This window comes from Caretta caretta, chromosome 1, assembly GCF_965140235.1.
Source record: "Caretta caretta isolate rCarCar2 chromosome 1, rCarCar1.hap1, whole genome shotgun sequence".
Classification (NCBI taxonomy): Eukaryota; Metazoa; Chordata; order Testudines; family Cheloniidae; genus Caretta; species Caretta caretta.
Genome location: NC_134206.1, coordinates 167884723 through 167900753, shown reverse-complemented (window position 1 = coordinate 167900753; position 16031 = coordinate 167884723). Strand labels below are relative to the sequence as shown.

Below are 16031 nucleotides of genomic sequence, written 5' to 3'. Positions count from 1 at the left end.
GCGGCTCATAGTCATCCTATGATCAACCAATACTCCAAGGTCCTTCTCCTCTTCCATTACTTCTAATTGATGCGTCCCCAGCTTATAACTAAAATTCTTGTTATTAATCCGTAAATGCATAACTTTACACTTCTCACTATTAAATTTCATCCTATTACTATTACTCCAGTTTACAAAGTCATCCAAATCTTCCTGTATGATATCCCAGTTCTTCTCTAAATTGGCAATACCTCCCAGCTTTGTATCATCTGCAAACTTTATTAGCACACTCCCGCTTTTTGTGCCGAGGTCAGTAATAAAAAGATGCAATAAGATTGTCCCAAAACTGATCCCTGAGGAACTCCACCGGTAACCTCCCTCCAGCCTGACAGTTCACCTTTCAGTAGGACCCGCTATAGTCTCCCTGTTAACCAATTCCTTATCCACCTTTCAATTTTTATATTGATTCCCATCTTTTCCAATTTAACTAATAATTCCCCAAGTGGCATGGTATCAAACGCCTTACTGAAATCTAGGTAAATTAGATCCACTGTGTTTCCTTTATCTAAAAAATCTGTTACTTTCTCAAAGAAGGAGATCAGGTTGTTTTGGCACGATCTACCTTTTGTAAAACCATGTTGTATTTTGTCCCATTTACCATTGACTTCAATGTCCTTAACTACTTTCTCCTTCAAAATTTTTTCCAAGACCTTGCATACTACAGATGTCAAACTAACAGGCCTGTAGTTACCCGGATCACGTTTTTTTCCTTTCTTAAAAATAGGAACTATGTTAGCAATTCTCCAATCATACGGTACAACCCCTGAGTTTACAGATTCATTAAAAATTCTTGCTAATGGGCTTGCAATTTTGTGTGCCAATTCCTTTAATATTCTTGGATGAAGATTATATGGGCCCCCTGATTTAGTCCCATTAAGCTGTTTGAGTTTCGCTTCTACTTGTTCCAGGTTACAAACTCTTTTAGAGGAGTATTAGAGATAGAATAATAGAATATCAGGTTTGGAAGGGATCTCAGGAGGTCATCTAGTCCAACCCCCTGCTCAAAGCAGGACTAATCCCCAGTTTTTGCCCCAGATCCCTAAATGGCCACCTTAAGGATTTAACTCACAACCCTGGGTTTAGCAGGCCAATGCTCAAACAACTGAGCGATCCCTCCCCCCTATGTTGACTATGCTGACCTTTAGTTCATTGACTAACATATAATCATCTTTCCTCCACATCTAGAATTACAACAAAGTATCATCTTCATATCAGAAGAAAATATAATGCTCTGTATAGGGCAGGGGTGGCCACATGCAGCTCTTCAGAAGTTAATATGTGGCTCCTTGTACAGGCACTGACTCCGGGGCTAGAGCTACAGGTGCCAACTTTCCAATGTGCTGGTGGGTGCTCACTGCTCAACCCCTGGCTCTGCCACAGGCCCTGCCCCCACCCACCCTGTCCCACCCCCTCCTCTGAGCCTGCCGTGCCCTCGCCCCCGCCCTCACCCCCACCCCCACCCCAGAGCCTCCTGCAAGCCATGAAACAGCTGATCAGGAGGTGCGGGGAGGGAGAGGGAGGCGCTGATTGGCTGGGCTGCTGGTGGGCAGGAGATGCTGGGAGCGGGGGAGGGGGGCAGGGAATGATGGTGGGTTGCTGATGTATTACTGTGGCTCTTTGGCAATGCAGATTGATAAATTCTGGCTCCTTCTCAGGCTCCGGTTGGCCACCCCTGGTATAGGGGGACTGACCCTGCAGAGTTCCAGTTGGAAATTATATCTAGTCAGCTGCTCTCTACCCCTCTTTTGCTCCGGAGAAAATTCCAAGCAACTACAGAAAAGGTACAGGCCACTAGCAGGGGTTAAAGAGTCACAATTATTTTCCATTCTTCCCAGATTTTGGGTCTGAGAAGGGACAGCTGTGATTCTGACCAGTCAGTCAGAACAGCTGGACCTTGTTAGGCTAATGAGGGACTATAAAAAGGCTCTTCTCAGCAGGTACCATGTTAAAAAAATGAGTGCTAGGGAACAGACTACTCAGAAAGGTAAGGGTGTCAGAGTTTGTTTAAATTAGTTTATTGATTTACCTGTTTGTTTATAGTGTGCTCGCTAACTATACAAGGAAGAAGTATGCCTCAACTATATTTTATTTATTTAAAATAAGCTCAAGGTATTTAGTCCACTCTGGGATAGGGAATTTTGTTGTTGTTTTTAAAAAAGGAGTGTGGGCTAAATAAACTATCCCTTTCTGCCCAGAGACTCAGTTTGTACTTACTTATCCAGTGGGCCTACCTGTACTGTATATTCATGTGTTTCTGCACTTATCTGTTTTAAGGGCTTTATTTCTGACTTGTGTATTTTTAAAAGGGCAGTGTCAGCCATAAAACAACCTGTGATACAGTCAGACTCCTGATCCTGGGCTCAGAACCGTGCAGGAGCACCTCACACCCGTCTGGAGACTCAGCGTAGTCAACAGCCACCACACTGCAGCATAGCTGCAATGGTGGTAGGGGGAACAAATGCTTTTCTTCTTACTTTCAGGCTGGCTGGGGAAGGGAAGTTAATCTCAAAGGAAGCAGTACGCCTTCCTCCCAGTGTGGAACAGAGCTCTGCTCCATAGGTGCCACTCTCCCCTAGCAGGGGGAGCCAGAGGGCAAGGATGAGCTTCCTTCTGCCAACAGGCTGCCTCCCCAAAAGTTTGTACGATGCTGAGGGGAGAGAGACTTGAACTGGCACCACTTCCAGTAGACAGAGGAAAGGTACATCAGTGACAGGGAGAATCCAGTCTCTTGGGGACAGGAATCTTTAGTGTTTATTCCTGTCTGTATCTGTGGTGCTGTAGAAATACATAGTACATAACAATTTTTTTTTCTATGGTGCCATTTTCTTTCCCTCTTTTCTCCAGCTCAGAGTTGAAATTTGGCAAGTTGCAGCTACTGGGCCAAATTCTGACTGCTTACAGTGGTGTAAATCCAGAGTTATGTTGACTTCAGTGGAATTACTGCAGACTCACCCTGGTGTAACTCAGTTTAATTTGAGCCCATAGGTTTTATGGAGAGAACTACTTGATTTGAGCAAGTCACTGTGCATTTGGAAAATAAGGTTAAAAAAACTGAAACAGGACATATTAAAAATAATGAAACATTCCTTTCACGCCAGCAGAAACAAAATTGTAATTACAATTGCAAATCATCTTTGCTGTTGCGACCCAAATTCTCATCAGAAACATAGCACTGCACACCGCCAAAGTGCGTAAAACTCAGCTGAGCTCATATGAGTTGCCTGTACCAACGGTCTCTGATAACAGATCTCCAGCTTAATCTACATGAATGCAGTTTTATTGTTTCCCAGCAAATGAAAACCAAATGGCATTATATCTTTGAGAATGAGAAATGAGCACTATTGGGGGTTTTTTTTTTCCCCCTCTTACCTGTTTAAGGATTTCTGCTGCTGTTTCATGTGAGCAATCAAATATCACATAGAACTCCTTGCCTTTCTTCATCTCCTTGAGTAAAGGCCTGGCATCTTTATTCCCAGAGGGCAACTGACGGATTTTGATTTTAATGTTATATCTAGAAGGGGCTTTGATGAGCTCTTGCAGGCGAATTAGACCTAGAAAATGACAACCAATCATATAGTTGACTGTTCTGTGAAACGACTATTTATTGACACTTAATCTCTTATCATTCCCAATATATTTCAAGCTGCCACCTATCTAAAGGTTAAGCTATTAACTTCTCATTTGTCATCTTTCTTATGAAGATGTTTTCCCTTTGTGGGCATATTTACCTTGGAAACGTAAACACTACAAATAGAATTACATCTTAGGAAAAATTCAAACCTTTCTTTCCAGCCTCTAATCATAAACATCAATGTTAAACAAAGCAAACCTGGAATTGTAAACCTCTATTAAATGTTCCTTTATAACTTCAAAAGTGGGCAAATAAGAAAGCAATTTCAGGCAATAAGCATATCCACCATAGTTCACTTACAATCCAGTAGATTAGGATGAGTGGCACTTACCAATATTTATTATTTATAGGCATTTCTGTGGTGTTTATCACTCTAGTGCCAGAGTACCTTCCAATACCTTCGAAGTAGGGAATTATCATTCATTATATTTTTTGGAGAAAGTGAGGCATAGTGAAGTTAAGTGTCCTGTATAACATCGCACAGGAAGCGTGATGCAGTGAATATCTCCTGACACCCAGTTCTGTGCCTTAACCACAAGGCCATCCTGCTTCTCATACTATTAGACATGCCTAGCTTGATTTCCAGGGGCTTAAAAACTCAGGTCTTTTGATTTAGGACCAGACCTTCAGTTGGGTGTAAATCTGGACAGTTTAAGTGAAGCCAGCAGGGCTATGCTGATTCACCACAGTTGAGGATCTGCCCCCAACTATCTAAATGCAGTACACTGCTTGCTTACTAATAGGGTTGTCAAGCAATTAAAAAAAAATTAATCGTGATGAATCAAGCTGTTAAACAATAATACAATACCATTTATTTAAATATTTTAGGATATTGTCTATATTGTAAGTATATTGATTTCAATTACAACACAGAATACAAAGTGTACAGAGCTCACTTTGTATTACAAATATTTACATTGTAAACATTTTTCAGTTCATTTAATACAAGTACTACAGTGCAATCTCTTTATCATAAAAGTTGAACTTACAAATGTAGAATTATGTACAAAAAATGCATTCAAAAACAAAACCATGCAAAACTTTAGAGCCTACAAATCCACTCAGTTCACCCAGTTGCTCAGACAAATAAGTTTGTTTACATCTGCAGGAGATAGTGCTGCCTGCTTCTTGTTTACATCACCTGAAAGTGAGAACAGGCGTTCGCATGGCACTGTTGTAGCTGGCATTGCAAGATATTTACGTGGCAGATGCACTAAAGATTCATATGTCCCTTCATGCTTCAGCCACCATTCCAGAGAACATGCATCCATGTTGATGATGGGTTCTGCTTGATAACAATCCAAAGCAGTGCAGACCGACACATGTTCATTTTCATCATCTGAGTCAGATGCCACCAGCAGAAGGTTGATTTTTCTTTTTTGGTGGTTCGGGTTCTGTATTTTCCGCATCAGAGTGTTGCTCTTTTAAGACTTCTGAAAGCATGCACCACACCTCGTCCCTCTCAGATTTTGGACGGCACTTCAGATTCTTAAACCTCTGAGTGCTGTAGCTATCTTTAGAAATCTCACATTGGTACCTTCTTTGCGTTTTGTTAAATCTGTAGTGAAAGCGTTCTTAAAATGAACGTGTGCTGGATGATCAGCCAAGACTGCTATAACATGAAATATATGGCAGAATGCAGGTAAAACAGCAGGAGACACACAATTCTCCCCCCCAAGGAGTTCAGTCACAAATTTAATTAACACATTTTTTTTTTAATGAGCATCATCAGCATGGAAGTATGTCTTCTGGAATGGTGGCTGAAGCATGAAGGGCATAAGAATTTTTAGCATATCTGGCATGTAAATACCTGGCTACAAAAGTGCCATGTGAACACCTTTTTCTCACTTTTCAGGTGACATTGTAAATAAGAAGTAGGCAGCTTTATCTCCTGTAAACATAAACAAACTTGTTTGTCTTAACAATTGGCTGAATAACCAGTTGGACAGAGTGGGCTTGTAGGCTGTAAAGTTTTACATTGTTTTTTTGAGTTCAGTTATGTAAAAAATCTCCATTTGTAAGTTGCACTTTAATGATAAAGAGATTGCACTAGAGTATTTGTATTTTTCAATTCATCTCCTACTATTTTTTGTTTATAGGTGGGGTCTGCTGCTGAGAAAGGGTAGTCATGCCCTGGGAAGAGGATTCTTGGAGCTGGTACAGCCAGAAAGAGAAGGGGAGCCAGTGTAGCAAGAAGCAGTCCAGGGAAGGAGCAGTGAGGGTAGAGAGAGGAAGCCCAGAACTGCTGAGCTCAGTGTCCCTGGACTGGAATCTTGAGAAGAGGGTGGGTTTGGGCTCCCCTACCAATCACCAAGGGCATGGCATAGAGCTGAGGCAGTGAATGGGAAGACTGCCTAGGCCTGTACCCCAGAAGGGGGAACGCTGCAGCTGATCTACACTACTGAAGTAAATCAATCTAAGTTAAGCTACTTCAGTTACGTGAATAACATAACTAGGGTTGCCAATTTTTTAATTGCACAAAACGGAATACCCTTGCCCTCTCCCCCTGCCCAGCCTCTTCTCTGAGGCTTCACCCTGCTCACTCCATCCCCCCCCCCCCTCTGTCACTCGCTCTGCCCCACCCTCACTCACTGACTCATTTTCACTGGGCTGGGGTAGGCAGCTGGGGTGTGGGAGGGGGTGAGGGCATCAGCTGCAAGTGCAGACTCTGGGGTGAAGGGTTTGGGGTGCAGGAGGAGACTCTGGGCTAGGGGTTGGGCCATGGGAGAGGGTTTGGGGCTTGGGCTCTGGAAGGGAGTTTGGGTGTGGGAGAGGCCTCAGGACTGGGGCAGAGGGTTGGGGTACAGGAAGGGGTGTGGGGTGCAGGCTCTGGGAGGGAGTGGGTGTGTGGGTTCTGGGAGGGGGTTGGGGGTAGGGGTGTGGGCTGCAGGCTGTGCTTACCTAGGGTGGATCCCTGAAAGTGGTGGCATGTTTCTCCACCTCCTAGGGGGAGGCGCAGCCAGGTGGCTCTGCATGCTGCCTCTGTCCACAGGTGCCACAGGGCACTTGGGGAAGGGGTAACACGCAGAGCCCCCACAGCTACCCCTTCACCTAGGAGCTGAGGGAGATGCCGCTGCTTCTGGGAAGCTGCACAGAGCCTCCGGCCAACACCGCACCAACCAGACTTTTAATGGCCCGGTCAGCGATGCTGACTGGAGCCACCAGGGTCCCTTTTCAACCAGGCGTTCCAGTTGAAAAACAGACACCTGGCAACCCTAAATGTAACTGAAGTTGATGTAGCTAGATCCACTTACTGTGGGGTTTGCACTGTGTCAATGGGAGACACTCTCCTGCCAACTTCCCTTAGCTTCTCGGGGAGGTGGTGTACACAAATAAATGGGAGAGTACTCTCTGATTGACATAGCGTGTCTTCACCTGACCTGCAAAATCAACACTGCTACATCAATTGCAGCCGTGCCAATTTAGTGGGCAGTGTAGACATGCCCTGAGTGATCTAGCTGGAGGGCTAAGTCACAAAGGAGACACGGACGGTCTGGGAGTGACAATGGAACTGCAGAACAGAAGGAGAGACAGAGTAATGGTGTGCTAACCATGGCAGGGGCTGTCTACCTCAGGAGCTAATCCTCAGAGTGACCAGGAGAAGGCACCAGATCAGTGGTGACAGGTGCACCTAGGATTGCCACCTTTCCACTTGTGGGTAACCAGACCCCAGCGGCCCCACCCCTGAGGGGGTCTCTGCCTCTTCACCCACCACCAGATAAAACCATTCCAGACATCAGGGCTTCTCAAATGACAACCAGACACACAAACTGAAACCTGGATTGTCTGGGTGAAAATGGGATGGGTGGTAACCTTAAGTCCCAGTGACAGGATAAATGGAATAAAAGCAAGAGATACCTACTAAGAAAAACTAACAAATAGTAATTATGAAAATGAACCTCTGAGCAGGCCAGTGGGAGGGGGCATATTTTATTTACTTTGTGTTTGACCCTACTTGGCTGAATAATCCTCTAGTATAAGTGCTGTACTAATACAAGGCAAACTAAAAGATAAAGCATCACTTTTTCCTCTGATGTTAACTGATTGCTACATTTTATGGTGTTGGCTTTCACTCAAGGACTCACACTTATATTGGAACAAATGCCTTTTCCCTTGTTGTACTGGTTCTGTGCTTTTCGGGGGGGTTTAAGCATCAACAGTCAATATAACCATTATGAGTATTCAAATGGAAATCATTATACACATGGTCAGAGACCACAGTCTGGCTTCCAGCCAGGCTCCTCAATTCATTGTTATAAGAATGGAGCACAGGCTTCTGAAACTGACTAGCAAGCAGGGGAGTTTATGTAATTTGGCTGTAAACTTGTAGTTTGGCTGTCTCAAACATTCAAGTATTTTGTTGCAAACTGTGATGCTTCAGCCACTGGGACCAAAATGATTTTAACAAAGAAAAATGGAGATTCAGAAAACATTTCTGGTGCGTTGAGAGCTTCATACTGACAATAATATCCGAGCTGGAACATTTTTGCTTTGTTTAAATGTGTTCTGTAGCAACAGGAATTACACTACAGTTGTGGGTGAACTGTGGGAGCAAGAATGGGATTTGCTGGAGAAAATGACTCTGCATGGCAGGGGTGAAGGAAAAAGCCCAACTCCCTCAGAATGTACTGTGGAAAATGTAGGCTTGCACTGATGTCTGTGGTCTTTCTAATGTATTTCGTCTCTGACCTCCCCCACCCAGGTTCCTAGGAGTGGTAGCTAAGTATTCTGGGCCAAATGAAAGGGCAAGGTGCCGCTGCGGGGGAACAAAGAAATTGAAGAAGCACTTATGTCTGAAAAAAGAAAAGGAGTACTTGTGGCACCTTAGAGACAAATTTATCTGAGCATAAGCTTTTGTGAGCTACAGCTCACTTCATCGGATGCATTCAGTGGAATAAATTTGTTAGTCTCTAAGGTGCCACAAGTACTCCTTTTCTTTTTGCAAATACAGACTAACAGAGCTGCTACTCTGAAACCTGAATTATGTCTGAAAGCAGCTGCTATTTTAAGAACAGCCAAACCCCCACAAACGGTGACTGGAAGTAATCAATAGCAAAGAGAAATACCTTTAGAAAGAAAAGTGTGAGAAGTTACACTTCAATTTTTGAAGCTGAGATTTGAATGCCATCACAATTTGATGTTCTAGGTTTTGAGGTTGGGGGAGAAAGTGTATTAGCTGGGCATATGCAGCACTTAGAATTTCAGGCTCTGTTACTTTGGTGGTAATATCTCAAAGCTCAATCTGCATTGGGAAAATTTTAACAAATTGGCAATCAAGGCTGGTGGAATGGAGCCAGGGTCTGTGGTTCTCTACGACATAAGAAATGATATGTAAGGTGCAGGTAGATGATGAATAGTGAAGGGGAAAAAAACGTGAAATGTGGTATATGCCTGACATGGAGTCAGTGGAAGGATGCAAAGAGGGGGTAATATCATAGTCAAAGCAAGGAGCCAGAAAAATGATTTTTGCAGCAACATTTTGAATGTATTTAGGTAGGAAAGATGGTGCTTGATAAGACAAGACAAGAAGAGGTTGTAGTGTCAAGATGTGAAATAATGAGGACCCAGAGGAGAATTTTTAGCTATGTGGATGGAGAAAGGCTGTATCTTAAAGATATTGTGTGTAATTCCTAGGGATGGAAATTATACCCTGAACAGTTGCATTCTTAATTTCTTTCATAGATTCATATAGCCATTTATCAGAACACTTGAATAGTATTTTTTTTACCCCATGGCTATTAGAAATATAGTAGACCCTTTGCTGAAAACTGGAGGAATTAACTCACAATAGGGTTTTAATTCAAAAATCAAAACAAATACTTCAGGAGTGTTGAGGAACAAGGCTCTGTATCTTGCACCTAAAATTCACTGAAGTTTGATACATGTTGATTGAACTCTGGAGTTTGGCATTCCATTCATAAGATGATGTTTGTATGTGTCTAACTGACTAAAAGAACTAACTGATTTTTTTAAATTAAAATTGTATTAGAATGTGAAAGTAGCAAGTGCTAAGCTGTAGTTACTGCTGAAGAGGCACTGTTTTTATAAACTCTTAGAGTGCCTAATTTTCTGAATAAATCACCTCTTGGCTGAAATTTCACACACTACTTCTTCGACCACCTGGTTTATGGTTGTTTGAACATGGGCAAATTATTTAATTAGATTTAAACAGTAAAAAAGAGGAGATAAAGCTCATATAAAAAGCTTTAGGCACCCTGACAATTAATTAATCTTAGAGCAATATAACAATGATCCTCCAGGAGAATTAGAAAATCATAGCTGGAGAGGGCAAACTCAACCCACCAGCAGCATATAAATTAGTAAATGTTTAACAATTTAATGGTATGTATTATGGTGTGGGACTTCCTTCATTTACCTCCACCTCCAAAAAAATTGAGTTATTTGACCTCAACATTTTTCTAAAATCAAGTTTGTTTAAAAATTTCAAACATACCATAGCCTAATTCTTTATTGAGCAAATGTGCTGTGATATTTTTGAAAATAATAAAGCTTTAGGAAATTTTATTTTATAAATATGTGGGTGCTAATGAGGCAAATGCATGCTATGTAGGGATCTACTATAGACCACAAAATCAATAGGAGTAGGTGAATGTGAGCTATTTCTAGAACAAATAGCAGAAATATCCAGAACAAAAGAGCTGGTAGTAATGGGGGACTTTAACTACCTAGACATCAACTACAAAGACATCGTTTGAAAAGTAATTTGACAAAACACAAGTGTCTAAATTTTTGGAATCCATTGGGGACAGTCTCTTGTTTCAGAAGGTGGAGGAAGTAACCAGGGGAGAGCCATTTTAGAGGAGGAATTGGTTGCAAATCTGAAGGGAATTTGGGTGAAAGTGATCATAAATGATAGATTTCATCATTTCTATGGAAAGGAAGGCTTGTGGACAACAGAGTAAAGACAATAGACTTCAAAACAGATTTTCAGAAATTTATAGAACTGGTAGGTAAGGTCCCATGGGAAGAAAATCTAGGGGAACAAGAGTTCGGGAGAGCTAGCAGTTTCTGAGAGACAATATTGCCAGCAGAACGGCAAACGATCCCGATGCAAAGGAAAGATAGGAAGAAAAGTAAGACGCCAATATGAGTCCATCAGGAGCTCTTCAATTACCTGAAAATCAAAAAGGAATGATACAGAAAGTGGAAACATGGACAAATTACTAAGGATGAGTTCCGAATAATAACACAATCATGTAGGAACAAAATCAGAAAGGCGAAGACGCAAAATAAATTATACCTAATAAGGGACAAAAAGCATTATAAAGAGGTTTTTTTTAAATATATTAGGAACAAGAGAAAGATGAAGGAAAGTGCAGATCCACTACTTAGCAAGGAAGGAGAGCTAATAACAGATAACATCAAAAATACTGATTTTTCTATTTTCCTTCCATGCTCACTAAAAAGGTTAATAGTGACCAGGTACTTAACACAATAAATACTAATAAGAGGGGAAGGAATGCAACCCAGAGCAGCCCTAATGTTGTGCATGTATTCCAATAAGGCAAGCAGGATGACCCAGGTAACAATAGTCTGGTTAGCCTGGCATCAGTTCCAGGCAAAATAATGAAAAGGCTGATACGGGATTCAATTGATAAAGAATTGAAGGATGGGACTATAATTAAAGCCAGTAAACTTGGTTTTATGGCGAATAGGTCTTGTCAAACAAACCAGATTTCTTTCTTTGAGGCAATTACAAGATTGGTTGATAAAGATAACTGTGTAGATATAATATACTTAAACTTTTGTGAAGTGTTTGACTTAGTATCACATGACTGATTAAGAAATTAGCACTGTACAATATGAATAAAGCATTTGCTGAATGGATAAAGAACTGGCTACCTGACATTTCAACAAGTAGTTGTGGTTGAGGAATCATCATCAAATGGTGGTGTTTCTAGTGGGGTTCTTCCGGGATCAGTACTAGGCCCAATCCGGAAGTAAATATAAAATCGCTGCTGATGTAATTTGTGAATGATGATAAGATTGGGGGAATGATAAATAATGAGGGTGGGGCAATCATTGCTCAATCTGGATTACTTGGTTACCTGGGCCTACGCAAACAAATGCAAACACAAATTATGTACTCTGATCTACTTACTGAACTAATATCTTTAAGGTCCAGTTTTATCTAAAACATGTCATGATTGGTGCTTCAGACTAGGAGCCAGTTCCTCAGCTAGTGTAAAATAGCATAGCTCCATGGAAGAATATTTGAAGAGTTCTGACAAAGAAATAATTGGAGTGACAGTGTAGTAGGGCAATGGATTTGGAGTCAGGAGACCTGGGTTCTATTTCCAGGTCAGCCATTAAGTCGCATTGTGTTGCTGGGTGAATTACTTAATCACTCTGTGCCTCTGTTCCCCCTCCAACCCTTTGTTTTGTCCATTTGAAAGAATATAAGCTCTTCAAAGCAGGGACTTTATTGTGTGTTTGTACAGTATCTAGCACAATACTAGGTGCAACTGTAATATTAGTAAGACTAAAAGTGCTGGTAATGTACACTTAATTTCTAAGAAAAAATGAGGTTTGCTGTTTTCCTACAGTTTTAGTAAGTTTTTTTTTCTTTTTATAGTGTAGTAACTTAAAAAAAAACCCGAGCCAAGCAGTTCCTGCTCAGAATCCAAAGGTGGCGTCTTTTATTGATCATACTTGACTTGTTTGCTCTGCTGACTCCCATTTAATGTCATGATTGATTATTCATTTACATTGTAAATATCTCTGCAGATCAAATCTCTTTAACATTAATCATCTCTGGAATGTAAGTAAGCAACACTTCATGTTTTTAATGCTAATTGGGTAATATATTGCTAGACTGAAACATAAATTTACATTTATATATCCATAAATATATTGACATCTTGTCTTGTGAATCCAACAAAACGTTGCTGAGCTACAATAACCTTACTAAAAGAAAAGGAGTACTAGTGGCACCTTAGAGACTAACCTAACCTTAAAACTCCAGATGTGGCTAGCAAGGATTCTGTGTTCATAACATTTTTTGACATCTATTTTTATGATATAAATTATCAGTTTTGAGCATCCCATTTAAGGGCTTTGTGGTCAATAGTAAGATACTTGGATTGTACAGAATAGGGGTGGATAAACAAGTATCAAAGGATCTATTTAGACACCATTTGAATTCCTGTATAAGGGTGTGAAAGCCCCACTATCTTTCTATGTGAACTCAATAGACAATAGGAAAAGAAGAAAATTAAGTCATATATGGTCAGCAGTGCAATACCATATTTGGGAGGGGAGAGTTGTGGCAGATGAATGATAGGAGTTTCAAAAGCGCTTAGTGTAGGCTGTGTCTTCACTGCAAAAAAGATAGGATTTTTTTTTTTAAAACTGGGATAACTAAATGTACATTAACTATCCCACTGTAACAAGCCTAGTGGAAACAAAGCAGCGTGGTTTTACTGAGAGGTAAACTATAGAGGTGAAGTCAATGCTATACACCAACCTATGGCTGATCTCACCTAGTTTACCTCACAATAAAAATACAGTGCTCTTTCTCCCTCCAACTCCCACTAGGATTTTACAGTGATAGCCAATGCTGGTTAGCTATCCTGCTATAAAAGCAATCCTTTCTGACCATGAAGACGAAACCTTAACATAACTCTGCCATTGATGTTGGAGTTAAGCTAACACAGAGCACTTTTTTTTTTTTTTAAATCCCACCCTAAAGTTGTAAGCTTAATACCTCGACCCCTGGGGTAGCAGGGATTGTGTTGCTAAAGACTCTACCCTCCTCTAGCTGTGTTATAAGAAGCAGCTCACATGAATTCCAGAGAGATACGGATGTATCCAGTGTCCCTTGGGTGCTGGTAGTGGACTCAGCCCTGAATCATTTTCTTAGCCAAAGCTCTTAACTAATGTAACTGAGAGGTTTTTGACTGAATAAAGACTTTAAAATGGCATTACTTTCAACTGGCTGTTGGAAGCTGAGGCTATGCAACTTCAGCCTTGATTTTTATTTATTTATTTTTATTTTTGCTTGCATTGAGAAGAGCATGCATGAGCGTGTGCTGCATTTGTCTAAAATGCAAGTGTGGTTTAGTTAGCTCAGTTCCACTGGCCTCTGCATTGTTTTTTGGAAGCATGTTAAAGAATCACCTTTGTGATTTTAAAGGTGTTGCCCTGACATGTAATTTCATCTGAGTTTCTGGGGTGCCTTATGAAAAATGTGTCTGTATCCCTTTTTGCTTGGAGTTCCTATGTTTTGAGATCTGACAGTTTGAACATTTCTATAAGCTGTAAATGGAATGTTGCACATAAACTTTTCCTGCAACAGGTGCAGAATTTTAAGTCTGTCTACACTGGTTTAGACTATGCCTGGTCCGAGGCAGATTAGGCGTTTGTGGGGCTCTGGGCCAGTGCAAGTTGGGGCCCCTCCCTACCACTTCTGCCTGCAGTCCCCTCTGCCCCCACCCCTGGTGTGTCTGCTGGGGAAATGGGGTCAGGGCAGAGTGGGTGGGTGCACAGCGGTGCCCATTTTTCCAGGGGCCTCCCAATTGGCCATGGTCCCAGGCACAGGCCCTGTTGGCCCAGTGGCTAATCTGCCACTGCTGACGATGATATTCAAACATTTCTTGTAAAGATGATTGTGGCATCGTTTCACTGGCTGATGTGCTAACAGGACCTTTTCTGAGAAATGTGGGTTAGAATGGTTCTGTAGGCTACCTGAGGAGATGCAGTTTGGTTAACACGATTCTCAGTAACTGAATCTTTTTCCACATTAGTGAGGGGAATGGCACTGGTTGAAATATGGTTGTTGCTATATCAGCATGGTTTTAGACTTTGCCAACCTGGGCACTAACATCTGCTACCATAGTCTGAATGAGTTGATAATCCATGTCCATTGCAAATCCAGTCTCTTTCAAATATTCAGAAATTCTTAAGGAGCATTCAGGGCAAATTCCTAGTCTTCCGCCACCTTTGGAAACACTTCACCATGTTCCCAGGAAGGCAAAAGTTTCCGCAAATCTCTTCCTTCACTGAACAAAAGGATATATGCTAGTGGTACTGATCTTCTAAAGAAAGAATAGTAAATATGGCAGGCGACCAGCTTGGCTTAACGGTGAAATCCTAGCGGATCTTAAACATAAAAAAGAAGCTTACAAGAAGTGGAAGGTTGGACATATGACCAGGGAAGAGTATAAAAATATTGCTTGGGCATGTAGGAATGAAATCAGGAGGGCCAAATAGCACCTGGAGCTGCAGCTAGCAAGAGATGTCAAGAGTAACAAGAAGGGTTTCTTCAGGTATGTTGGCAACAAGAAGAAAGCCAAGGAAAGTGTGGGCCCCTTACTGAACGAGGGAGGCAACCTGGTGACAGAGGATGTGGAAAAAGCTAATGTGCTCAATGCTTTTTTTGCCTCTGTCTTCACTAACAAGGACAGCTCCCAGACTGCTGCGCTGGGCATCACAACATGGGGAGTAGATGGCCAGCCCTCTGTGGAGAAAGAGGTGGTTACGGACTATTTAGAAAAGCTGGACGTGCACAAGTCCATGGGGCTGGACGAGTTGCATCCGAGAGTGTTAAGGGAATTGGCGGCTATGATTGCAGAGCCATTGGCCATTATCTTTGAAAACTCGTGGTGAATGGGGGAAGTCCCAGATGACTGGAAAAAGGCTAATGTAGTGCCAATCTTTAAAAAAGGGAAGAAGGAGGATCCTGGGAACTACAGGCCAGTCAGCCTCACCTCAGTCCCCAGAAAAATCCATGGAGCAGGTCCTCAGAGAATCAATCCTGAAGCACTTACATGAGAGGAAAGTGATCAGGAACAGTCAGTATGGATTCACCAAGGGTAGGTCATGCCTGACTAATCTAATCGCCTTCTATGATTACTGGTTCTGTGGATGAAGGGAAAGCAGTGGATGTATTGTTTCTTGACTTTAGCAAAGCTTTTGACATGGTCTCCCACAGTATTCTTGTCAGCAAGTTAAAGAAGTATGGGCTGGATGAATGCACTATAAGGTGGGTAGAAAGTTGGCTAGATTGTCGGCCTCAACGGGTAGTGATCAATGGCTCCATGTCTAGTTGGCAGCCGGTGTCAAGTGGAGTGCCCCAGGGGTCAGTCCTGGGGCAGGTTTTGTTCAATATCTTCATAAATGATCTGGAGGATGATTTGGATTGCACTCTCTGCAAATTTGAGGATGATACTAAACTGGGAGGAGTGGTAGTTATGCTAGAGGGCAGGGATAGGATACAGAGGGACCTAGACAAATTGGAGGATTGGGCCAAAAGAAATCTGATGAGGTTCAATAAGGATAAGTGCAGGGTCCTGCACTTAGGACGGAAGAACCCAATGCACAGCTACAGACTAGGGACCGA

At 41.9% G+C, this 16031-nt stretch overlaps 1 protein-coding gene across 6 annotated transcripts in view; it reads right to left on the bottom strand.

Moving 5' to 3' along the window:
• GRIK1 (glutamate ionotropic receptor kainate type subunit 1) overlaps window positions 1-16031 on the bottom strand; it is a 238157-nt gene that overhangs the window by 97612 nt on the left and 124514 nt on the right. For 5 of the 6 annotated variants that reach the window (XR_012670308.1, XM_075133209.1, XM_075133214.1 and 2 more), the window contains exon 4: window positions 3409-3590. Coding sequence is in view for 5 of the 6 variants with exons in the window: in XM_075133209.1 (XP_074989310.1) it covers window positions 3409-3590 (182 nt within the window). In the remaining variant the exon portion in view is untranslated. Of the gene's footprint in view, window positions 1-3408; window positions 3591-4811; window positions 5288-16031 lie in introns of those variants that run through there. The other variant, XM_075133215.1, reaches the window with a different exon arrangement.